General features: G+C 41.1%; 1 protein-coding gene across 2 annotated transcripts in view; it reads right to left on the reverse strand.

Annotated features, from left to right (window-relative positions):
- Window positions 1–381: 381 nt before the first annotated feature.
- The window catches only part of LOC132761254 (visual pigment-like receptor peropsin), a 31618-nt gene continuing 5497 nt past the window's right edge, over window positions 382–26502 (reverse strand). For both annotated transcript variants that reach the window (XM_060753966.2, XM_060753967.2), the window contains 4 exons: window positions 8516–8615; window positions 7061–7165; window positions 4089–4312; window positions 382–2112 (listed from right to left, as the gene is read on the reverse strand). In XM_060753966.2, the coding sequence (XP_060609949.2) occupies window positions 1669–2112; window positions 4089–4312; window positions 7061–7165; window positions 8516–8615 (873 nt within the window). In that variant the 3' untranslated portion in view covers window positions 382–1668. The remainder of the gene's footprint in view (window positions 2113–4088; window positions 4313–7060; window positions 7166–8515; window positions 8616–26502) is intronic.

Below are 26502 nucleotides of genomic sequence, written 5' to 3' on the forward strand. Positions count from 1 at the left end.
TCCGGGGCAGAGAGTTCCACTGCTGAACGGCACTAGGACAGGCATGGGCAAACTTCAGCCCTCCAGGTGTTTTGGACTTCAACTCACACAATTCCTAACAGCCTACTGGCTGTTAGGAATTGTGGGAGTTGAATTCCAAAACACCTGGAGGGCCGGTTTGTCTATGCCTGCACTAGGAGATCTTGAGCAAGTAAGGACAAACCCCCTCTGAACAAATCTTGCCAAGAAAACCTTGTGATAAATTTATCTTAGAATTGCCCTAAGTCGGAAATGACTTGAAGGCACACAACAGCAACAACAAAAGGAAAGTATACTTTTGATTTTTCTTCAGGAGCAAAAAAACGGGATGCCAGAAGGCATAAAGAAGAATGCCAGAAGGAATAAGGAGCATCAAGGCTGTACCTTTATTACTGCCTACCCTCTGCTGGCTGAATGTGAAGCAGCATCCCTGTGTTATTGGGGAAAAACTTGCTTTTCCAACTAATTGTCCCTTGACTATATACTAGTCATGGGCCTGAAATTTGTCCCAGCCATTTGATTTGTGTTTCTGTTTCATTCCATCCATTCGGATGACACAAAATGGGAAGGCCCATCCTGGAATGAAAATAGACTCAAAATGAAAGGCAGCCAGAACCAGGTACCGGCTCCAAGCTTGCTTTTCTGATCAATTGCCTGGGCCTGGCAGGGCTTTCAGCTGAGCGCCAAGTAAGGAGTGTTCCTTACTCAGCACTCAGCTGCAGGCCCTGCTAGGCCTGGGCACGTAGTCCCAAAGCCTGCACCTGTTGGACCAAAGTGTCGGGGAGTATGGGTATAGGCTTTAGGTCTATGCACGTGGGCCTGGCAGGGACTGCACCCAAGCGCCAAGTAAGGAGTGTTCCTTGCTCGGTGCTCGGCTACAGGCCATGCCAGGCCCGTGTGCAGAGGCCCAAATCCTGCACCCATAGGCTCGGACACCCCCCCCCCCCAATAAAGGGCCAAATGGATCTTTCAGCCCCGAAAACAAAAAAACAAATATTTGACCTCTCTATTTCAGGAGGCTCAGATGAAACAGATCGGGGGGCCCATCGAAAGCTGGGACACAAAACGGATGAAGCTAAGTCCCGAATACACATGACTACTAAATACACTGTTTGAGAGCTGAGAGAAAACTGAGTGAAGTCAGAATTCTGGGTGAGGAATAGAAATTGTAGAAAAATATATAACTTCAAATTATATTATTAGATAGGGAAATAATTAGTAATTTCTTTTACATGCCAACAGGTGGATTTTCTACAAAAGTCTTTCAGGCTTGCAGCTGGAAAGGGGAAAATGAATCCCTATGCATACAAGGTATTCCACCCTCCTTCAGGTTTAATCGTCTACATAGCAATTTTATAACCCTCCTACATACTCTGCACATGTGTTTTTTTTCCATTTCCAGACAAACTAGTGTATGTCATATTCATACCTATGGAAGAGATAGAGATGAAAGGTAATTTTTGGCCAATCAGTACTCCAGCCAGAGGATCTCCAGATGTGTTGCACTACAATTCCCATCACCCAGACACTGATTGGTGTGGGTTGATGGCTACTGTAGCCCAACACACATGTAGGGGACCTCAACTGGAGGAGGCAAGCATGTTCTATTGGATGTATTCCCTGGGTGGACCATATGAGAAGAGAGTGCGCTCACAGTCTATCACATTCAACATCAGGATTGTTGGAAAAGTTATCAAAAGCACCGAAATACACTTCCCTGTTTACTGGAGGAGGAGTGTTTGAACGACTCCCTACCCCAGAATCAGGGCTTAGAGCAGGCTGGACATCTGCAGCGTATTTTTCTTCTCTTTGAGAAGGTGAAACTTCCTGTTTCTGCTTGAGGTTCTTGAACCGTTTGAGCTTCACAGGATCCTTGATCTCTTTGGCACAGTGGAGCAAGACAAAGATGTCCCTTCGGAATTTGGAGCTCATTCCAAAGTAAATGATGGGATTGTAAAAGCTGGCAGACTTCGCAAAAAGGCTGGCAAGGATGCTAGTTAAATTGGGCACAGCGTAACCATAGGCAGACCACATGGAAATGACAGCATACGGGGACCAGGCCGTGATAAAGGCAGTGCAGATCACGACGGAAACCTGGATGAGATGAAAAAAATTAGGTGTGAGGCTTCTTTGTTTCCATTTTAATACTCAACAGTTGCAAAGAAAAATCAGAGTTGGAAATTAGAAGAATTGGACAATATTTACAAATTACTTATTGATCTACTGATAAAATCAATTATGGATTTCAACCCTTATGAATTCTCTATCTCTCAACTAATATGTCATTATGGACAAGCTAAACATTGCCAACATATTATATTAGAGATCAGCAACCAGAGGCTTTAAGGCAAATATCCCCTATTGAATACTATGGGTTGCAACCCAGATGGCTTATTTGCTGCCCTGACATGGAGGCTTCTTTTCAACATATCTGTACCATGATGCCAATCTATGGGACAGAGAACTGGCTGGTGAGATTTTCTGATGTACATGAAAGCACACATTCGGCAGCTGTGCCATTGGAGCCAATGCCTCCTACACATTCTGTTGTTATTCGATTACTCTTTACTCATTACTCTTTGCAGCAGACTGCATTGACTATGTTGGGCATGAAAATCTGAAACAATGCTTCAGATATGGAAGTTTGAATTCAAACAAGAAACATGTGAGGAATAATTGTGGCTGCATGGGCAGGGACCACAGAGCTGATCTAAGACAGTTTGCTGCCTGAAGAAGAGCAGCATATGGTACCTGCCTCCACATATAACAATCAAGATCATGGTATATAACATATGGGGTTCAAGCACTTCTCATTTGCCCTGGCAGTAAAACTCCAGCAAAAAACAAAGCCATCCAGCCATTTGCTTTATTTACTCTACTTAATAATTGAACTGGCCCTAGGAAGTCAGATTCAGAGGGAGAAATCCCACTGATTGTCTATTTGAAAAAGGACTCCTGCTTTCCTTTTGAAGAATTACATCGCTTTCTCTTCTTGAATAGGTGGGATCTTTTCCTCACTCTCCATTTTGTAAGAGCTTTGGCAGTTGGATCAGGAGGAAAACTGTAGGGCAGTGGTTCTCAATCTGTGGGTCCCCAGATGTTTTGGCCTTCAACTCCCAGAAATCCTAATATTTGGTAAACTGGCTTGGATTTCTTGGAGTTGTGGGCAAAAACATCTGGGGACCCACAGGTTGCAAACCACTGATGTAGGGGAGGACAAATTTCTGGGTGCCATTCAGAGATTTGGCTCTAGGAGGGCAACATGAGGGCATTGCCCCCAAACAAGAATTCTGCCCTGAATTTCTTGCACTGAAGTAACTCAAAACTTCAGTGGAACATTTAGAAATACAGCTTAGGTATTCAAAGAAAATGGCAGGAATGTATAAATGTTCTAGGTGCTGATGACTTTCAATGTTTGATCACTGTGATGCTAAAAACTTGAGGATTGAAGAAAAATCAATGGGGAAATAAAATGTTTCTGGAGAGGAGGGGATCCCCTGGTACCATCTAGCTAGTGCTTACCTCCTATCCTTTTGGGTCCCATAACTATAGGTCAATTAAACTCAATCGGAGATAGTTTAAGCCTGCTGCTGATAATCCGATGGAATGTTATGTTGTTCTCTCGCATCTTCTTTTCTCAACTCACAATTTGTCTCTTTTGTGTGTGTGTGTTTTGACTTACGTCCACCTTGCCACTGTGACTTAGACTCAAAAGTAAAAGAGTTGCTTCTACCCCCTCACCATGCTATCTCTGCTATTGCAGTAACCCCTATGTAAGCACAGGGTCAGGAGCGTGAGCTGTGGATTGTACATTGCCTTTAGACCCCACTTTTGTGGGTTTCAAAGTCCCCTGGAAATTGGAAGTTGTAGACACCATATAAAAACATAGTAAGCCATCTCCCATCCTTCCCTTTGATTTCTCAGTAAGGGAAGAACATGTTTTATTATGATGACTTGGCAGCCACTACAGAATTTGAGTGGTTGTTTTGCATCCCCTGCTACATTCCATGATGTTCGGTGCTGCCTTCCCCAAATCCTGGAAGACACCCTCAAAAGAAGTTCAGACTGACCCTTGTGACACTTCGTTCCATACGCCTCTGCCTCTCTGTTGGATCACCCACTCCACTTAGAGTGTGGCTTGACTTGACTGTATTAATGATGGATACATAGGAAAAAACCATGACAGACACAGGTAGGAAAAAACAGCAGATGAATATGGACACAATGTAAGACTTGTAGATTGTTGAGAAGTTGGCTTTTGCCCAGTCGATTTCACAAGTTCCATACATGCGATCTACAAAGCAAAGGAATTTAGCCATCAATTAATTTTTGTTTTTAAAAAGCAGATTGCTATATTTTTGCAGTTTTAAAACAATTTCAGGGAGGCTTCTCATTAGGATTTTAAATTTGTGTGTGGAAAGGGCAATGGCATTTTTACTATCATCTTGGTTTGATTCAGTTTCTTTCTTTGCAGAAGCCTATTCTCTGCTTTGATCAAGATAGAAATGGCAACTCATTTGGTCACAATAAATAACAAAGTAGCACTTGCAGACACATTAGTATCACAGTATGGAAGTAACTCATTACAAATAATGTGTTACAAGTAATTACTTTTTTGTAATAACTGAAACATAAAGAACTTGCATTAAGGTTGCAATGCAACAAGAGATAACTTTATATATTCTCTCTATTTTAATTGATGTATCAATGTGTTATGCAGCCTTGCACTTTATCCCACACCCTTATCCCATGGGAGCCCCTGGTGGCACAATGGGTTAAACCCGTGTGCTGGCAGGACTGAAGACTGACAGGTTGCAGATTTGAATCTGGGGAGAGCGCAGATGAGTTCCCTCTGTCAGCTCCGGCTCCCCATGTGGGGACATGAGAGGAGCCTCCCATAAGGATGGCAAAACATCAAAACATCTGGGCGTTCCCTGGGCAACGTCCTTGCAGACGGCCAATTCTCTCACACCAGAAGAGACTTGCAGTTTATCAAGTCACTCATGACCACAAAAAAAAAAAAAATCCCATGGTTACAGCTCTGTACTTTCCCCATTCCCTGGCCCTAGTGTTTACAGTCTGGCCAAGTTTGCATTAGCTATCACTACTGACAGATGTGCGCTGATTCGTTCTGAGTTTTATCTTGTTGTTACATGTTCATATGTTTTATTCAATTGCATTTGTTTTATGTCATGTGTTGTTTTAGGCATTTTGTGCCTTGTGTAAGCTGCCCCGAATCTCTTTGGGGAGATGGTGGCGGGATATAAGAATAAAGTTATTATTATATTATTATTTTAGTTACTTTTGCATTTGCATGGCATATGTGACCTCATTGTCTAGTTTATTTTGTTCCAGAGGGCAACAGTTTTGCTGCTCTAGGATTTCTTTAAAAACCCTCATTACCTAAAACCCAACTATCCAGAGTGCAATTCTGTCTAGCGAAGATGGCTAAGAAACAGATGAACCAATAGTAGGTTCGCTGATGCTAGACTGACTCCCCCAGTTTAGGACTATCCTTACTTTGCCTTGGTGCCAGAATTGGATTTGACATAAACCAACTTTTTTCTTCCCTTGCCCTTCTTTTCTCTCTTTTCAGCAGTTCTACCATCTGCACAGTTCTGCTAACAGATTACTCTATCAGCAGAGCTGTCAGATCAGTGAGCAAAAAAATGACTCTGACAGCAGGAGGAAATTCCTGCTAGCAGAAGGGGATTATGCCTAATCCTGGCCCTTATGTTTGCAGCATCTTTGAGTGAAGATAGTCTTGCATGTTACCCAGAAATCTCTAGTTCCTCCAAAACAATTCTATGTTAACTTCAGCTGCTTGACAACCTACAAATGTGTTCACTCTGGGAATCTGTACCCCCCCCCCCCCGGTACAGCTCTATGGCCAGAAGTTGACCATAGAGTTTTGCTGGAGGATCTGGAAATTCTTAGAGAAAACATAATATCAAATTCATACATATTTAAATCTGCAAAGGTCAAACCTGGAGGGCTGATTGAATAGGATCTAGTCTATATAAATGGACTAAGTCTGCAGTTTCACATCATCTGTTTTCAACAAGGTTCTGCTGTAACATAACTACATGGGGAGGGGAGGCTGTGAAGTGATCAATTGGCATCATTTTCAAGGCACAACTTTTTTTGTCATGTCAGGAGCGACTTGAGAAACTGCAAGTCACTTCTGGTGTGAGAATATTATGCGAGAAGTTGCCCTGGGGATGCCCAGATGTTTTGATGTTTTACCACCCTTATGGGAGGCTTCTCTCATTTCCCCGCATGGAGAGCTGAAGCTGATAGACGGAGCTCATCCATGCTCTCCCTGGATTCGAACCTCAGACTTGTCGGTCTTCAGTCCTGCCGGCAGAGGGGTTTAACTGACTGCACCACCGGGGCTCCTGATGTGCATCGCATCAGTCCTGGATTGCAATAGGTGCTAATGCTCAACTAGCAATCCTATTGCAGAACAATAAGGTGCTGATCAATAGAACCCAATGACATTGGCAAACTCTCATTGATGCCACGATACACATCTCCACAATTCACTGGAAAGGTTCTATAGTCCCTCTATTATGAAGCTAAAAATTTTGACCAATCAAAATTAAATTGAGTACTTGATGAAGATATGAGGGCTATTTTTATAGCAACAGTGCAATCTTACACACATCTATTTTGAAATAATCCCATTGCATTCAGTGAAGTTAATCGGATTATTTTACCCTTCAAATCTTTGAATGCAGTAAGACCGTTCTTAGCAGCGCCTGTGGAAAAATTGCCTTTCTAGGCATTTTCTAGATTCTACGGATACTTCTATGGTTTGCCTCTCACAGAAATTGACAGTTTTGCATTGGAGGACCTAGCAAATTCCAAGAGGAGATGTCTCTCTGTTGAATGCAGGGACCAGTGATGAGGCAACTTAATGATGTTGGTAATATCCTCCATTTCACAGAGAGAGATCCGTTCAGACAGGTAAGCTGGGCCAAAACTGTTTAGGCCACATTCCCATAAATACCTAGTTCAAGCTGAGAGAAAACTCTCTTACCTGTATAACTGCCCCATCCCAGGACTGGAGCCACCGACCAGAAGAAAGCTGCAATCCATATCAGACAAAGGGCCACAGAGATGCTGCTATTGCTGATACACTGTCCTAGAACACACATCAGGAGAGAATGGCACTTAGCATGTTCCAAAGTTAGATGATGAAGATATACCATTGTATTTGCACCATGAAGACACATAAGAAAATGGAGAGCATTACCACACCACAATGATATGTTGGTTGTTTGTTTGTTTGGTGTTACATTGTGATCACAGTGTGCCTTACCATTCTGCTGTCACAATGAGAATAAATAATCATGAAGCAACAGGAGGGTATAATCAGTAATGATGCCATTAATGACTACCACAATTGCCTATGCAATTGTGGTAAAATTGCATAGGCAATTTTTGTAGTAAAATTGCTACAAGGATGTGATAGAGAGTCAACAAGCAGCTATCCTCATGAGGAAGTATGGAGAACTCCCCAAACTCTGGGGAGGCCCTGCTCTCGATCCCACCAGCATCGCAGGTGCGGTTGGTGGGGACGAGAGAGGGCCTTTTCGGTGATGGCCCCTCAACTCTGGAACTCACTCCCTCACTCACTAATGTGACATGAAAGACTGATGTGGTAAAGGCCTGAGAAAGTTAGAGGACCAGGAGTCCATTTGCTCAATTACGCTATATACTCAAATATAAGCTGAGTTTTTTAGCCCTCTTTTTAGGCTGAAAAGGCCCCCTTGGCTTATATTTGAGTCAATGTTATTTATTATTTTACTTTGTTATTATTATTTTTATTACATTTATTATTTTTATTCTATTTCTTCTTATTATTATTACATTTACATTATTTTACTCTATTATTATTACATTTATTAGTTTATTCCATTTATTATTGTTATTATTACATTTATTATTTTACTCTATTATTACTGTTACGATTACATTTGCATTATTTTACTCTATTATTATTATTATTATTATTACATTTATTACTTTACTTTCTATTATTATCGCAATGATACATAAGCACATTTACATTGAAGAAGGTTAGAATAATGGTTTAATCAGAGTTGGACAGTCTTATCTTAAATTAGTTTTATGGAAATATTCAAAAACATTTAACCTACTGATGCCACAATTAATGGAAATTTATTGGTATCTATTTTTGTTTTGAAATTTACTAGTAGCTGCTCAATTTCCCACCCTTGGCTTATAGTCAAGTCAATAAGTTTTCCCAGTTTTTTGTGGTAAAATTTGGTGCCTCGGATTATATTCGGGTCAGCTTATACTCGGGTATATATGGTAAATACCACAATTTCTTGAAAACCAAACATATTTCAGTTTAAAAGACTATTAGAAATATAGGTTGTTATTCTGGTTATTATTCTGTGGCTGTGAGAGAGATATTAGACCCTAACAGAAAGAGAGCCTGAAGTTTGTGTTCTCCAAAACATCTTACCTCGGTCAGGATGGCATCCTTTTATATACCGGGTCACACTAATCACTGTCAGTGTATTAATGCTTGCAAGACCAAACAGTAGTGTCAGAAATCCATCCACCTGGAAGAATAAACAGCAAAGGAGTTGTTACCACAGCTCAGCTTCAGAATGCCAAGAGCAACAACAAATATTGGGATTGTTCCAATGATTCCTTATTAATATTCTCTGGAGCGTAGAAGCATTTTACATAAGTATCAGTGAAATATTACATGTCAAAGGGAGTTATCATCTACATGATCAGTGAATATGTAAGCATCTGAAAACTCAGGGGTGCATCCTGTGGATGAGGTGCAAATGAAATGAACAAGTAAATGCATGCATAAACACACACCCTCAACTGTTGAAATAAAGATAGATTTTTAAATAGAGCATGAAGCAGCTAAAGCTAAACATTTTTTTCCAAGGATGGAAACTGGTTGAGTCAATGGAACTTCCAGGGCTTAGCCTTGGATGGATTTTCACCAAAATAAATAATCAGACAGAAATCAAACTGTAAGTGAAACAATCCTTTTCTCTGTATTGTTGAAGGCTTTCATGGCTGGAATCTCACAACCTCACAACTTCTGAGGATGCTTGTCATAGACACAGGTGAAACGTCAGAAGAGAATGCCTCTAGAACATGGCCATATAGCCCAAAAAACCTACAACAACCCAGTGATCCCTTTCTCTTATCCCTGCATCGGGAAAAGATTTGCCTACTAAACGCCTCCTGCTCAAACCACAAGGAAAGCCCTGTGAAGCTGAGACTGTCCTTCCAGAATACATCCAGGTTTTGCACCTCTGATAGAGCAGCTATTTCCCTTTTCATACACTGCTCATGAAAATGTAATTTAAATAACCAAATAACCAAACCATATCTAAAGTTGACCAAAAACTAATTCGTAACCCTTTTGGTACCAATGTTGGAGAGTGGTCCCTGGTCAAAATGGTCTCTGGTCAAGTAGTCTCTGGTCAAAAAAGATTGGGAACCACTGCTCTATGAGATTGCAAGGACCCAATCCCATACCTTAGCTTTGGACCCTGAATCCTCAGGAAATGGGATACTGGTGAATTGGGAACTCTGCTCTGTGAAAGAGTTAGAAACATCTAAATAAGACTTTGCAAAGGAGAACACTAATGAGCATGTATGAGAAGCTGAAACAAATAAGGAGATAAAACCCACATGTTGATAGATTGTCACTTGCTTTATTTGTACGGGTGCAACTGGCGCAATTGGCGCACATGTTTTAACTGTGCAAATGCTCCCCTGGTCACCGCTGAAACCTGAGGTTCCAGGCTCAGCGATGAATCCAGGATCACACCCAAGACACAGGTTCACACCTTGGGCGTGATCCTGGACTCATCACTGAGCCTGGAACCTCAGGTTTCGGTGGTGACCAGGGGAGCATTTGCACAGCTAAAACGTGTGTGCCAGCTGTGCTTGTACCTTGGGAAGTCTGGCCTGGCCACGGTAGTCCACACTCTGGTTACATCCCATATAGACTACTGCAATGCTCTCTACATAGGGTTGCCTTTGAACACTGCCCAGAAGCTTCAAATGGTCCAACGGAGAGCAGCCAGATTGCTAACAGGAGCGGCGCTCAGGGAGCATACAACTCCTCTGTTGTGCCAACTCCACTGGCTACCAATTTGCTGCTGGGCACAATTCAAAGTGCTGGCTTTAGCCTATTAAACCCTAAGCGGTTCTGGCTCAACCTACCTGTCCAAACGCATCTCCCCTTATAAACCATCTAGGACCTTAAGATCATCTGGGGAGGCCCTGCTCTTGAGTCCGCCTTTGTCACAAGTATGCCTGGTGGGGATGAGAGACAGGGCCTTCTCAGTGGTGGCCCCTCGGCAATGGAACATCCTCCCTAGGGATATCAGATAGGCCCCCTCCCTTTTAACATTTTGGAAAAAAGTCAAGATGTGGCTTTTTGAGCAAGCGTTTGCAAATGGAGAGTAACTGACGCAGGAAAATGGAATGACTAGATGATGGGACTGGACAATGTTTTAACAAGGAGATGCTAATGATTTATGTTTGTATTGATTCTGTTGTGGTTTTATATTATATATTAATGTTTTCAATTATATTTATGATATTGTGAACATCGAATTGTTGCCTTGTAAACCGCTTTGAGTCGCCTGCAGACTGAGGAAGGCGGTATACAAATACAGTAAATAAATAAATACATTTGGTTTTTGCCCACTACCAGATTTGCTCTTCCTCAGGGGCTTCACTAACAAACACAAACATAATTCCATTTAATACATTAGCAAGGACAATACAATATTAGTTATATTCATAATAAGTGCAGATGTTTCTGGAATAATATACTTGCCAAAGAAATGGACCATTAAGCAAAGAGAACACAAGACTATCATCCCTGGATGTTTATGTTTGAACACGGGTAGTCAGGAATGACAACATTTCAATGGTTTCTTTGAGATTGGTCAGACACATATCTAATACAATCATCCTAAATGTTATCGCAGTTTTCTGCCCTGTCTTCACAAAACCCTTTATATTAGAGGTTCTAAATTCAAATCTTCCTTGTGGATTGTCTCAAAAATGCATCTCTGAAACTGAATGTCACTTAAAAATATTTGACTAAATGAGCACCCACCTTTTTATTTATGAAGTTTGAAAGGTGCTCGCTTGACTGGGCTGAAAAATGCGGTATAGAAATAAAGCAAATAAGATAAATATTCTTCATTGAACAAGACTGGCTAACAGGAGATGTGTGAAACAGTCCATCCATGTTTGGCTTTTCTTGATCTCATTGCACTCTAGATAGACCTTTGGGTCTGCTGGTATCTGCCCAAGCCTTCATAATGGGCTAGTTCTTTGGTTTTTCCCTCACGTGACTTACCCAAATGGTATGTTGAGTTCTGCCTCTTAGACCTTCCTTTCGGATAGTCTTTACATGCTTCCTTTGCTGAGTCTGCATGACTGACATTGACTTTTTAGTCACTCTTTATCCCTTCTACACAGCCCTATATCCCAGAATATCAAGGCAGAAAATCCCACATTATCTGAGTGTGGACTCAGATAACCCAGTTCAAAGCAGATATTGTGGGATTCTCTGCCTTGATATTCTGGGATATAGGGCTGTGTGCAAGGGCCCTCTGGTCTTTGCAATGCCTCTCTGCCATGTCCTGGAATTGCTGCCACTTTAATGGGTATTTGCAGGCCATAACCATAATATTAAGAGCTCTTCTCCAATGCTAGTTAATAACTACATGAAACTTCATGGTAGGTGAAGATGTGGCTGTACTAAACTAGTCCATGGGTATAGTATGGGACTGACTTTTAAGTAATCTCTGAGCTCCAAAGTGCTTTTTTATTGACTTCAGGTGATAAGTGAGCTATACAACCACTCCTAGGTGGAGGTAGATTGTCTATAATTACTTGTGCCTTGTTCCTCCCCCTTCCCCAGTCCCACTCCCATTTAGATGACTGCAATCCATTATACTGTGGTTGCCTCCGTCACTGGTTTGGAAATTGGCTGTCGTTCAGAATAGTGCAGCCAGATGATTAACTGGAGCTGGGCAATTTAACTGTACAATATTACACCTGTCAGCTCCATTAGTTCCCAAGCCATCCAAACTGAACTAAAATACCCTTTCATTTAAGCACAGTTGCACAAACGTTTGCCCTTTGGCTGACATAATGTTAAGTAGTTATAGGCTCATAAATCAGATTTACAACCTCATAACTTTTTGAATTTATGGTAATGATTCTTAACAATCAATGTGGTCCTAAAAGACTACCTTTTCAATCCAATGATACCCAAAGCAAAGGGTTTAGGGCACTGGGAAGCTGCTGGAAACCACCTCAGTTGCTGTGAGTTTTCAGGGCCGTATGGCCATGTTCCAAAAGCATTCTCTCCTGATGTTTCACCCACATCTATGGCAGGCATCCTCAGAGGTTGTGAGGTTTGTTGGAATCAAGTCAAGTGGAGTTTATACATCTGCAGAATGTCCAGGGTGGGAGAAAGAAGACTCATCCCTGCAGAAGTCTACTGTAGGCCATGCAGCTGTGGACAAGTCTACAAAGGGACCACCAAACACAGCATTGCCCAAACACGAATCAAGGAACACGAAAGGCAATGCAGACTAATTCAACCAGAGAAGTCAGCCATAGCAGCGCACTTGATGAACCAACCTGGACACAACATATTATTTGAGAGTGCATCAATGCTGGACCACTCTAACAACTACCATGTCAGACTACACAAAGAAGTCATTGAAATCCACAAGCATGTAGACAATTTCAACAGAAAGGAGGAAACCACGAAGATGAACAAAATCTGGCTACCAGTATTTTTTTTTAAAAAAACCTCTAAAATAAGGACAGTAAATAAAAAAACAATACTCTGGGCCCTTCCACACAGCCATGTAACCCAGAATATCAAGGCAGAAAAATCCCACAATATCTGTGTTGAACTGGGAAATCTGAGTCCACACTGCCATATATTCCAGTTCAAAGCAGATAATCTGGGATTTTACTCAGCTGTGTGGAAGGGACCTCAAAAACAGGGGAATTCCAGACAAGAAACAATCAGGGCCAGCTAATCACTTCCCAACAAATTATTCCCCCAGGCAGGGAACAGCCAAGCCTTGAAGCTGCAAGGCTATTCTATGCACTTTTCTGGTTAGCCTTTTTTCTAACCTGTTTGCACTCCAGCCCGCCTCCCATAATGAGACTTGAAGTATGTCCTTGGTTGTTGCTTACAGTGTTTGTTTTATTGTTCTATTATTGGTATAATGTTGTTTTTATGTTTTATATTACTGTTATAGTTTATATGCTATATTTTAACTCTGTGTTACTGGGCTTGGCCCCATGTAAGCCACCCCGAGTCCCTTCGGGGAGATGGAGGCGGGGTATAAAAATAAAGTTGTTGTTATTATTATTATTATTATTATTATTGTTATTATTATGCTAATCAAGGTGATCAGTTGTGACATTCACACTTGCCTCAAGCAGACAAGAGTTCTTTTTTCCACCCTGGACATTCCACAGATATATAAAAACCCCACTTGCTTTGTTTCCAAGAAACCTCACAACCTCTGAAGATGCCTGAAATAGATATGGGTGAAATGTCAGGAGAGAATGCTTCTTGAACATGGCCCTACAGCCCAAAAAACTCACAGCAACCCAGTGATTCCAGCCATGAAAGCCTTCAACAATACAACCACTTCACTCCTTGATAAATGCACATTTACTGTAATTATGTCACTATGTGATGAAACCTAATCCAACACGCCCCATCTTTACTTAACAAGAAGCAGCCACTGTGATTGATGGGGATCCACTCTCCCTGTCACCCAGGAAATAGGTAATATTCCCACTCCTTCCCAGAAGCAATCTCTGTTGTGACATGCAGAGTAATTCCCCACCAGCATTGGATGTTGCTTGTGAAAAAGGTGATAGGAATATCAATCTTCTGCTTCCGGGGGACTTTCATGGTCCCTCCTTACATGTCCCCTAAACAAGGGAGTACATAAGAATCACAAATATTGAACAGTGATGAATGAGTAATTCTAGATTACAGATGCATAATTGCCCAAGTGGATTCCAGCCAATGCCTATTATTTTGCAGCAATAGTTTGAAATAACACAATAGGCAGATTACAAATTAACATACTTAACACAACATGCATAATTTTAAACAGTAATAAGAATAAGCACAGAGTTTATTAGTTCTCTTTTCTGACTTCTCAACATGCATAGTGATTGAAAGCTTTTTAAAGGTTTTGCAGTAAAGCATAATCTGGAGGCAACCGTGGACAACAAACTATGATTTCTTGGAAAGAGCTCTTGGAAGTAATGCATTAAAGTAATGGTGGCATTAACAATTCATTGCAACTTTTAAAAAAATGGACTCAGTGCCAATACTGCTGCTTTTAAATGTTCATCAGTGTTAGAATTTTTCTATGAGGAACATTGACTCCAAAAGTTTAGGGCCTTTGGATTTTTTAAAACTTTAAAATTAGTCATGAACAATGTAATTATGCTATTTGTCACTCACAAATAATGTGTAATATTTTACTTTTGTGTAAACTCAGAAACTCATTGGATATGGGTCTAAATACCCTAAACTCACTGATCTTGGGAGATACTACAAAGACAAAGTTTTGTAGGTTATACTGTGTCCCATCCTGATATGTAGGCTGGTATGGATGCACACACACATTGTCGCCATGTAATAACATGGGGTGCGATCAACTGAGTGTTTTTTGTCATCTGCAGTGGGTCCCAGAACTGATCCCCTGTGGATCTGGAGGGCCCACTCCATTTCAGAGGGAAGAAACGGCAAGTATTCCTTGTTGAAGAAAAACCTATGAAATTTACAGTCAACAGCCATCAGCTATGGATGCAAAGACATATATATATACATACATGCACAACAGATTGGGATAGGGGAGACAAATAATGCTTTCTTCAGCACAGCAGGTTAATCACCAGCTGCAGCAAAGCTTGCCAACCAAAAGGTTGACAGTTCAAAGCGGGGTCAGGGTGAGCTCCTGACCTTCAGCCCTACTCTTCCACCAAACTAACGGATTAAAAACAGCAATGTGAGTAGACGAATAGGAACTGCAACTGGGGAGGTATTTTAGGCACTGCGTTTTGGAGGAAACTTAGCAAACAAAGAAAGCTCTTTGGCAAGGAGATGGACCCACACCACTCCCTTGTGGTCAGAATCGAGCACAGCCTCCAAAAGATGCTGAATTATGAGAAAATGTCTAAATATACCTCTATCTGTTGTCTGTCTTGTCACTATATAATCGGCATTGAATCTTTGCTGTATATGTGTTCTGTGATCTGCCCTGAGTCTCCTTCAGGGTGAGAAGGGCAGAACATAAGTAATGTAAATAAATAAATAATGATTATGAGCTGATTGTAAATTAATAACAAATTATTGAGCATGGAAAAAGGAGAGAATGCTCAGTGATTGTTCTTATAATACCAAACACCATGAACTGGTGTGATATCTGAACAGCTCCATTTGGTGACTAGAATTTCTTGGATCTTTGAGCAGTTTTCCTACCTAATAAAGAGTGGAATAAAATAACTACCTTGGCCACTAAGCTGGTAAATTATTTCGGACAAGTGAAAATAACAACAACAACAAACACATCTGCACATCAAGTATATTTAACCAATGTTATTACTGACTCTTGTCAGCTTTTCCTCTTGCCAATTAGACAATATTAGCAGATTGTTTTGCTTCTACTCTCAGCATTACATCAGGACTGTTGTGTCTCTAATTTAAGCAGCAATTAAGTTTTGTTCATTGATTACCTGCATCTCAAGGCATGAACACAATAAAATGTCATAGTAGGCCTTCCTTATCATGCCATATTTGCAACTGTCTTTTATTGTACCTAAAGGCAAGAGTATGAATAGCATTTTAGATGATAATTTCTAGAATTTTTTCATGATTACCATGTAAATTCTGGATGGTGCAGTCCAAAAAGTAACATTTTTACTTCAGCAGAAGACTAAAATTTAGGACTAAAGAGCAGGCCATATTTTCTCATCCAACAACTTTCTGTAATATCCCATCATTTGCTGCTTGAGGCAGCTCTTTTATTCTGCCTAATGGTACAGCCAGCCCTGCTTTGAGAAGGCAAATAGTCTCAAATCCACAATGTGTGCTATCAATCCCATACAGTCTTTTGTCCACACACATTTTTGCTTTTTTGTGACTTATTAAAATTCCGTTGAGTCTGAGAAAAAGCTGAACTTAGTTTTCCCTGCATTGTTAGTTCCCTGTATGTGTCTACTGAGAAAGTACTATATATACTCATGTACAAATTGACTCATGTATACATTGGGGATATGTTTTGGGGACAAAATTACGAATGTTGATATGACCTGTGAATAAGTCCAGGGCAATTTTATGGAGAGGAGAAAGCATCTGCGTAAACTCAAGGGATCAGCTATCCTTGGCTACTGCATTTTCCCACCTAGGAATTCAAAAACGCCATAAGAGAGGAGAAATAGTTGGTGCTTCTTTTAGGTCCTCCTGGGAAGCTCTTAGCTTCTACTAGTATACTCAAAGAAGGGAATGATTTCTTTTTATAAAGAAGTGTTGTACATACACTGACCCATGGATAAGTTGACCCAGTTTTGGGAAGGGTCATTTTTAAACTAAAATTTCTAGACTTATATGCAAGTATATTCAGTATATGACATTTAATGTATGATACCGCCAGTTAAATCCTTATCATTAGTGTGCATAGCGGAAATGGGCAAATGCTGAGGGTTGATAGACCAATCATATCTTTGCTGCACCCTTTGTAGTTTGCAATGTCCTAAAAGAGACTGGATGTGACTTTCCAAGACTTGGAAATCATCTTGGGTTGCTTTTTTGGATATTTCTATGGCTGTTTTTGGATATTTTGGGGTGAAAGACTCCTGAGACAACAGCAGCAGCAGCAGAAAAACTGCACCAGGCGCCAAAGGCTTAGCAGCCAAAATCCTCATTTCTGTTAGCCAAAAAATTAAACAAGGGATTGTACAGAAGTTATTGATACTGTGTATATGTTTAACTGTTAGAATATGTTCGAGTGGTAACAGTAGCTGAAAGCTAGAGTTAACTGGTTGTATCCACAGGAGGTTGCCAAGGAAACCAAGCAGGCTAGCTCAGAGAGTGAGAAGTGGGCGGAGCCTAGCAAGAGAATGTTTTCTGCGTTTTTGTAAAGAAGCAGTTCAGTTGGGAGTTAGGAGTTCGGAGTTAGCAGTTGAGAGAGGAGAGTGGAGAGTGGAGAAGCAGTGTGTGTGACTAGCCAGAGGTTTCTTCAGTCTAGGAAGGCTGAAGGGGGAAACCTAATTAGTTTCATTAGTCAGAAAGGACTAAGGGAAACTTGTTTAGATCATTAGTTAAGAAAGAACTAGAGAACTAGGATTTGATCAAGAAAGGATCAAATAGGAAGGCTATTCACCTCAAGAAACACTGTTTAATAAAGTGCTTCACTTCAGTAAAAGACAATCAAAAGTTGTATCATCTAGAAGTGTGAACTGTATTTGCAAACTAAGTTACATTTAAAGTTCTCTAAGTTATTCCAAGTTAACTACCAGCCTGCAACCATATGCTTTGTACAAAATAAACTTATGAACTATTGTTGAAGATTGTGTCATCTCCATTTATCTGCGTCTGGGGAGCCAGTTCTCATCGGCAATACCTCATGTTGGTGGCAGTTACCTTAATTACATCCATAATTATCCCCACCTGTATAATTGGTGGCAGAATTTAAGAACAGTTTGTAGAATTGGTGACAGAGGGTGGGTTCTTTAAAGTTAAAAACCCTATACCCGGTCTGTTGTTGGAATTGCAGCACCTTAGCAGTTAGCACAATTGTACAACGGGTGCGTGCAGACTTCGCAAATTGATGGCAGCTCTATACAATTGGCGTACAACCTTTACAATTGGCTAGCGTCTTCGCAAATTTGGTGTCAGAGGTGGGATAGATCATCACAGGGATATTTAAACAATGAGTTTTCAGAGGGAGCTTAGGGGTGTCAGGAGTCACCTAGTATTATTGGAAGGTCTGTGCTCAGCCCACAAACCATATGGATCTCATCACAAAGGCAGATACTTCATCCACAGAGCCCGCCAACTCCAATAAAATGATGAGTGAAGTAGGGTGGAGCTGGTGCATGCTGTCGTCATGGCAACACAGGAGGCTTCCCATGTTGCCATTGGAATCCATGGGAGGAAGCCATGTGATCGACACTTCACCCCATGGGATCACCCCCAACTGGATGCGGGACATGGGGCGCTGGGTTCCCCACACACCCCAACAATATGTAATGTTCCCACTGGCCATGTAAGATAGTAGGAATGCTATCAGCCAAAAAGATCCCAATACTATCAAGATATGGCTCATAAATTCCATTTTTTCCACTTTCACTGGGTTTTTTTTTTCTAGTAAATAAAAAATTGTAGAGGTAGTGGCAGAAAAACAGGTGGATTTCAAATGGAAGACCTATAATTATACAATTAGCAACATGATTGCATGAGAAAAATATCATATGGAAGCAGCATTCACCACTGAACCACTAACTCCTTTTCAACAGTAGTTTGCTACATTTAGAGGCTTTTGCAATAATCCACCACATTCAGGTTTCTAAGATGAAAAACACTTTGGCTTAGTAGTAAACATTAAGGTCTAACACAAGACGATTAGAGAGTCTGAGTCCTGGCTTGAGAACCAATTATACTCGGCACTGCTAATACACTCACCCTTCTGGCTGCGGAAGGGAAAGAGGTCCTTCTTCTTAATAAACAGTAATACTAGTCATATTATCACAGTTAGTCACTAGTTTGAGGCATGCTTAGCAGAGAGTCAACAAACACAATAGAATTATCATTAAGCAGTGTGAAATAGTTACCCCTGAAACCATCCTGGTGGACGAAGCTGACAATGACTATTTTATGACACCCTGTCCTCCACTGCCCTGCTCAGGTCTTGCAGAGTTAACACTTCCCTAGAGTTTGTTTTGGTGTCTGTGGCCCTATTCAGAAGACTTCCTCTCACTTTCTGTGCTTGTGATAATTGGATTTTGAGAAAAATGGCTTGTTGTGGAAACTAGGATTGGTGAGAAATTTTCAATGGAGACCATTTTCTCGCATGATAACTCTTTCAGGAGTGAATTCCCCTTCTTAGGGGTAGATTTTGTTGCAGTAAGTCATAGCAGGACCAAGTGTGTGTGTTGAAGAAAAACCTTATGATGGTAATTATGTACAGCTGGTAATGTAGGTCAACCAGCAAGCTTGGACCACACCTAATGGGGTATATCTGTATGGGTTTTTAAAAAAAGAATATCGGTGTGGGTGGTAGAGAGCTTTTTCTCTGAAGAGATCTATGCTCAAAGGCTTTGCGCTGGGGAGCAGCATGGAGAAGCTACTCTGAAGGAGGCTATGGTGAAATAGCTATTTACTCAAGGTTTATTTTTGCTCTCTCATTTGATGTAAGATGAAGATGCCTTATTTTGTGTTACTTACAAAGACTATGTAGGTTTCTTGCACTGTTTGATTTTTGATTGCAACATTGCAAGTGTATGTTCCATCTCTGCTATTAAGAGTAAAGGTTTTTCTGTTCATTTTTTACTCTTGTCTGTGAGTCTATTGCATTTGGACTTTGGGTGCTGGGTAAAATCCGCTGCTGCGCAACAGATTTCTCTTCTTGTTGTCTCACCTTCTTAACTACTGGCCTCATCAGATTTGCTATCGGAATTGGCACGCATTGTGTTGAATCCTTCGGTGCCCAACAGTGTGGGGAAGCCATCGCCCCACACCCTGAATCACCCAACTCACTCATCATCCAATTCCACGGGGGGGGGGGGGGAGGGAAGTGTTGGTTACCCAGCTTCTCCCCGTTGATCCAACATGGAAAACCTCTACGTTGTGGGATGGGAGCCAGTGGGCTCCATCGCAAAAGTACTGATGAATCAGCACATGCTGCCAAGAAGTACCGTACCTTGTGTAATGAGGTTGCAAGAGTTGTTTATAAGTCGGATGTTTATAACTTGGGGACTGCCTGTATTTTCATTTGTGAAATATTGGAGTGTATGCTGATTCATCATTACTTTTGCGATGGAGCCCACTGGCTCCCATCCCACAACGTAGAGGTTTTCCATGTTGGATCAACGGGGAGAAGCTGGGGTAGTCCACGCTCTGGTTACATCCTGTTTAGACTACTGCAACGCTCTCTATGTGGGGTTGCCCTTGAAGACGGCCCGGAAGCTTCAATTGGTCCAACGTGCGGCAGCCATGTTACTAACAGGAGCGGGACGCAGGGAGAATACAACGCCCTTGTTGTACCAGCTCCACTGGCTGCCGATTTGCTACTGGGCTCAATTCAAGGTGCTGGCGTTGGCCTATAAAGCCCTAAACGGTTCCAGCCCAAGATACCTATCTGACCGCATCTCGACCTACGAGCCCACCAGGACTTTGAGATCATCTGGGGAGGCCCTGCTCTCGATCCCGCCTGCCTCACAGGCACGCCTGGCGGGGACGAGAGACAGGGCCTTCTCGGTGGTGGGTCCTCGGCTGTGGAACACCCTTCCCGTGGACATCAGACTGGCTCCTTCCCTGATGATATTCCGCAGGAAATTAAAGACTTGGCTGTTCAAGAAGGCGTTCGAACAAGAAGTGCAATAATTGGTAATGACGACAGGAATGGAACAACGGAAAATGATACTGGATTGTGGTTTAAACGATGAGACGACGTGGAATGGCTTTTTGTATTATTGATATTGTTGATGTTTGATGATGATGTTTTTGGTTATTGCTAGATTGACATTTTAGATTGTGTCTTGAATTTTGAACCTTGTTCTCTCTATGTTGTACACCGCTGTGAGTCGCCCCCGGGCTGAGAACAGCGGTATATAAGCAAAGTAAATAAATAAATAATAAATAAATAAATGTATGCACAGTTGGCTATCAGGCCACTTCCTGTTGTAGTTTGTGAGATGACCAGTACTATTGAGCAGAGAGGGCAAAGACTTTGTAAAATACAGCTCCCATCATTGCATAGCATTGAGTGATAGCAGATAAAGTAGAATCAAATTGCGTTAATTCTAAATGTAATTGCACCTCCTGGTGCTATCTGTGCATGAACTGCATTGAACACCTTTAATGGTTGCCAAAATCTAGAGATACTGCCACTTTTTTTTAAAGGGAAGGCAAAGAGTTGCCATAATTTTATTTGATATTTACATCAATATTTGGAAAGTCAAATTCTGGAAGGAAGTACATTTTCATCTCTTTTTAGATGCAGAAAATGGGGAACATCACAGAGTAAAAAGCTTTCTGGGTTTCCCTGCCTTCCTCTGCTAGTCTGAATAAAGTCAATGTTCAGCTGGGATGTTGAGAGAAGCTGAATAAATTAAGAGTGTATCACCTCTGCACTTTTACCACCTGTTTTATCTGGTAATGCTCTTAGAGCTGTCAGAGACAGGGTTTGGCACTCAGGTATTTCTACCTTAAAGAAATGTCAGGAAGAATAAACTATATATAGGCATGAATCTCCAGGAATACCTGTGCACCAGCTGTTACTTTGTGAAATCTATGAGCTTCTAGTTCTCAGTCCACCATTGCATGCAAACGCAAGGTTGGCACCATATTCTTCAGTCAAATTCCTCTGCATTTACAGGAGACATTATTCACATATACTTACATATACATCTAGAAATTTTAGTCCAAAATTCGACCCCAAAAAACTGGGCCGATTTATCCACAGGTCAATGTAAATAACTCTTAACACTGATCTCTTTCTCTGAGTAAAATGGCAAAGATGTCAGCTCAGTCTGTCCCAGGATAATGAATCCCCTCTACTCTCTCTGCCATGGCACTACTTCTAGATTTTCTGAATATGTAAGTGGGGACATGGAAGCATATATGGCCACATATGGTTGACCCCCTGAAGTGGCACTGGTGTTTTCCCCTCAACCGATCCACTGGCCATATAAAAATTCTTAATTTTGGTCTTATACATTTTGATTTATACATGAGATTGATTTATATAAGAGTATAATACTGTAATTAACCCATGTTAGCAGTCTCTGCTAAGGCAAAAGTTTAGATATGGTTGAAAATGAACTGTACTTGAGGACTCATGGCCAGATTTGATGCACACTCGGGGGTGTAGCTGGAGGTTGGGGAAGGAGGGCATTGTCCCCCAAGTAAGAATTCTGCCATACCCACCACCATGAAGTGATCCTTCCATGGAAAAATGTCTAAAATTGCAGTAACTTAGAATTTCACTTGAACATTTAGCAATGTAGTTTAGGTATCTAAAGAAATGGGAATGTGAACAGATACAATAAATATAAATCTTTTATGTAGGAATGGTTTTCAGTGACTCACTCTCCACAATGTTAGATATTTGGGACTAAACATTTTGTGGAAGGAAGAGGACAGATTTCTTATTTGGGTAGTCAATACTCTTATTTCATCCCCACTCTGGCACAGTGACTACACATTAGCACACTGGGGTTTTAAAGTGGACAGCCCTGTTCTTCTGGCACTTGCAGAATTCTGGGCCTTTTGAATGCACACTTAGAGAGGTCCTTGCCTTCCCAAACTACATTTCCCAGTTTGATAAGTATGCTAGGTGGTCTGTGGACCCAAATGGAGCTGAACTTGGAGTGGCTTAAAAAGAATTATTTGATTGATTTTTTTATCAGACTGGTCATACCATTAAGCACATTTGGGTGGATACAAGTGGAGCAAATTGTTATCTACATAGTTTGTTGCTACTGTATTTATCCTGCCAAGGCAGTGGCAGATGTTCCTGGGATTTTCTGTTTTATTTGCCAAAATAACTTGGCTGGATTTAGGCATTATAGCTCTTGATTTGAGTGGGTGGAGATGCCCTGTTTCACTCTCCTTAAGGCAGCAAAACGTCTTATGTGAGCCTGGCTTTGATCCATTGCCAGGACAGGAGATAGATTTATCATCAAGTTCTACATAGGAGACATTTGCTTAAGATGAAAATACTGCTTTTCTGCTTTTCCTGGATAGTGGAGCTTCTTGCCCTTTAAACAGACCCCCACAAGTGATTGTTAAAATCTTTTAAAATCTCAACTCTTAAAATCTCAACTGGGAGCATTCCCTAAACTTCAATACATGTCTTGTGTTGCCAACTGGTTATAATTTCATTGGCTCAGCAGGACTCTAATCCCCTTGGATGACTCCTGGAGCAGCATTCTGTACATTCAAACAGGAAAGTGCTCGGTCAGGATTTCCCCCATATTCACTATGAGGTAGCATTTACTCAAATCTAATGCTTACTTTTTTTGGCTAAATCACCTTACCAAAATTAGGGTGCGCGTTAGATTCAGGTAATGCGGTAATCTTAGTGCTGAGCCAACGCAATAGCGGAAGCTGCTTCAGGAGTACTGAAGCTACCATTTGAGAGACGTTGTTTCTAATTTAATTGTTATAGATAAATGCTATATAATCCTGGGATTTGTAGTTTGGTGAGGCAGCCTCACTCTTTGGCAGAGAAAGTTCAAGGTCTTGTAAAACTACAGCTCCCATTATCTCAAAGTATTGAACCAAGGCTGATAAAGTGAGATCATTCTACAGCAGGAATACACCCCCAAGATTTTATTTTCCATTGCTCAAAGCTTTGGTTTTCTAACACTTTTGTGTTTTAAAGAAGGAACTCTAAGCAGGCAACAACTGTAATGGCCAAATTATAATGAGTGCACCGTTTTGCTGCTGCATATTACATTCACCAGAAAATGCTTTTTTTAGTTTCAGTTTTGGAAATTGAAATGTGCATTTTATTTGATGACTCATTAGACCCAAGAAAATACAGTATTTTGAGGAGCATCACCATTTGAAGAAGGAAAACATGCACTGCCCTCCTGTCTTTAGAGAATGTATTTCCTACATTCTCCAAGTCTCCCCATAAATGTGTGAATGTCCATGGATCTTACAAAAATCATTGTCAACAGCATGTCCTAGCAGAAGTCCAGATTCAGAAGTCCTGCATGAACTCATCTTCATCATAAGCATTAAAACTACTGGATGTTTTCCTTACGGTGACCATCAATCAGTAGAGAAGTATCAGTCCTGCCGAGCAGGAATTCCCTAATAGCCAATCAGAATCTGCTTTCACTTGGGACCAAAGGCTTACCAAACCTGACACCAGTCTAAGGAAGGGAATTCGACAACTGAGGGCCCTTCCACACAGCCATATAATCCAGTATATCAAGGCAGGTAATCCACAATATCGGCTTTGAACTGGGTTATCTGAGTCCACATTGCCTTATAATCTAGTTCATTGTGGATTTTATACAGCTGTGTGGAAGGGGCCTGTTAGAGTACATTTTTGTTTTCAGAAGTGTTAGCAAAACCACTGTTTTTTTAAAAGAAACAATGGGCAATGGCTGTTATGTGCATGCAGTCACGTTGATAAAATATTTACACAGTTCTTTAACAAATATTTTGCAAATACCAATAAAAACACATTTGTTTTATAATCCTCAACAAATGTAGCACATTTTTGATTTGCAGTGATAAATCATAAAACTCTTACACAGGTATAGAATTTTTCTCTGATTTTCATGGCGTACCAGTGACAGCAGCTGAGTATGAAATGAATAATCCCCTGCTCAAAAAGTAGCAAACAGGAGCAGCTGCATTCATTCTGTTTACATAAGTGCTATTGACTTCAATTGAATTGCAGCAGTCTTAACTGTACACAGAATTGCAGCCAGAAACAAGAGCTTTGAAATTCAGTCCTAGTATCTTTTACAATTTCCTTGGCTCTAAAGGAGGCAGTGGGGTGGGGGGAAATGATGCAGTGTTCTAATTTGTTAGCAAAAACCAATGTTAAAGTGTTATAGTGTGCAGTTGAAAAAGTTGCATTGATATTATTTGGCTATAGCACCTGGAGAAAAAAGTCACACATTTGCTAGATCCCTCCAGTGCAATGCTATGCTGTGCTTCCCTAGAACTCAACATAGTGGACTGGAGGACTTAGCAAATGCCTGCAAAGGATGCCCCTCTAGCAAGCTCTAGGTCCTCCAGTGCATCTCTGTGGTATACTGGGACCAGAAGTTGTTTATTTGTAATGGCGTTTTGAATGATCTGCAATTTCTGATAACTACAGTTCAATGGTATTTCCCATAGTAACCTGTGGATGTGAGAGCTGGACCATAAGGAAGGGTGAGCTAAGGAAGATAGACGCTTTTGAACTGTGGTGCTGGAGGAAAATTCTGAGAGTGCTTTGGACTGTGAGAAGATCCAACCAGTCCCTATTTCAGGAAATAAAGCCCAACTGCTCATTGGAGGGAAGGATATTAGAGGCAAAGATGAAATACTTTGGCCACATAATGAGAAAACAGGAAAGCTTGGAGAAGACAATGATGCTGGGAAAAATGGAAGGAAAAAGGAAGAGGGGCCGACCAAAGGCAAGATGGATGGTGTCCTTGAAGTGACTGGCTTATTTTGAAGGAACTGGGGGTGGCGATAGCCAACAGGGAGCTATGGCATGGGCTGGTCCATGAGGTCATGAAGAGTCAGAAGCGACTGAACGAATAAACAACAACAGTCCACCCAGAAATGTAACTGTGGATATCAGGTCTTATTGTTGTTGAGCAAGTGAAGGTGAGGGATATTGCTTGAAAAAAATAAGTTCTGATTCAGTCTAGTGTCACCTCTCATTCACCCCCCTCCAGACACTGATCAACATAATTGCCTATAAACTTGCAACTAGAGTAGTTTACAAAGCCTATTAAGAGGTCATAGAACCACAGAATTGGAAAAGACCATAAGGGCCATCCAGTTAAGCCCTTTGCCACACACAGAATCAAGCCATTGGGAGAAAGATTGCCACTACTCTAAATTCACACAAACAAGGGTGGCATGGTATGCTAAGTAGAATTAGCAGTTTAGTAATAGGGAGAGGTTAGGCATTGCCACCCATGAAATTTTCATTCAGACCCTGAGTTTCTGGCATTGTAGTAACTTAAATCTTAAGTTCACTAGTTAGAAATACAGTTTGGCATCTAAGGACATCCAGCATGGTCTCATGGTTTGAATGTTGGACTGGGATTGTAGGAGACAAAGGTTTGAATCCGTGCTTGGCCCTGTGTGACGTTGGGCAGGTCACACTTTCTTAATTTCAAAGGAACACAGTGACAACTCTCCTCTGAACAATTCTTGCTATGAAAACCTTGTGATAATGTTGCCATAAATGAGGAACAATTTGGATGGACGCAATGGCAAAGAATCTCCAAATGAATCTCTTTTACAGTCACCTTCTGCCCAGTCCACGTTTTTGTCTTTGCTCCCTTGTGAATATTGTCTTCATGTATCACTGAGAAGAGAAACTATTTAAGATACCAAGCCTACATGTATAACAAGCAGATGGAAATATTGTTGCATATTTAGCTTATGCTTTTTGATGCAGATTTATCTCCCTGATCCAGCCCACT

Source organism: Anolis sagrei, chromosome 1, assembly GCF_037176765.1.
Source record: "Anolis sagrei isolate rAnoSag1 chromosome 1, rAnoSag1.mat, whole genome shotgun sequence".
NCBI lineage: Eukaryota > Metazoa > Chordata > Lepidosauria > Squamata > Dactyloidae > Anolis > Anolis sagrei.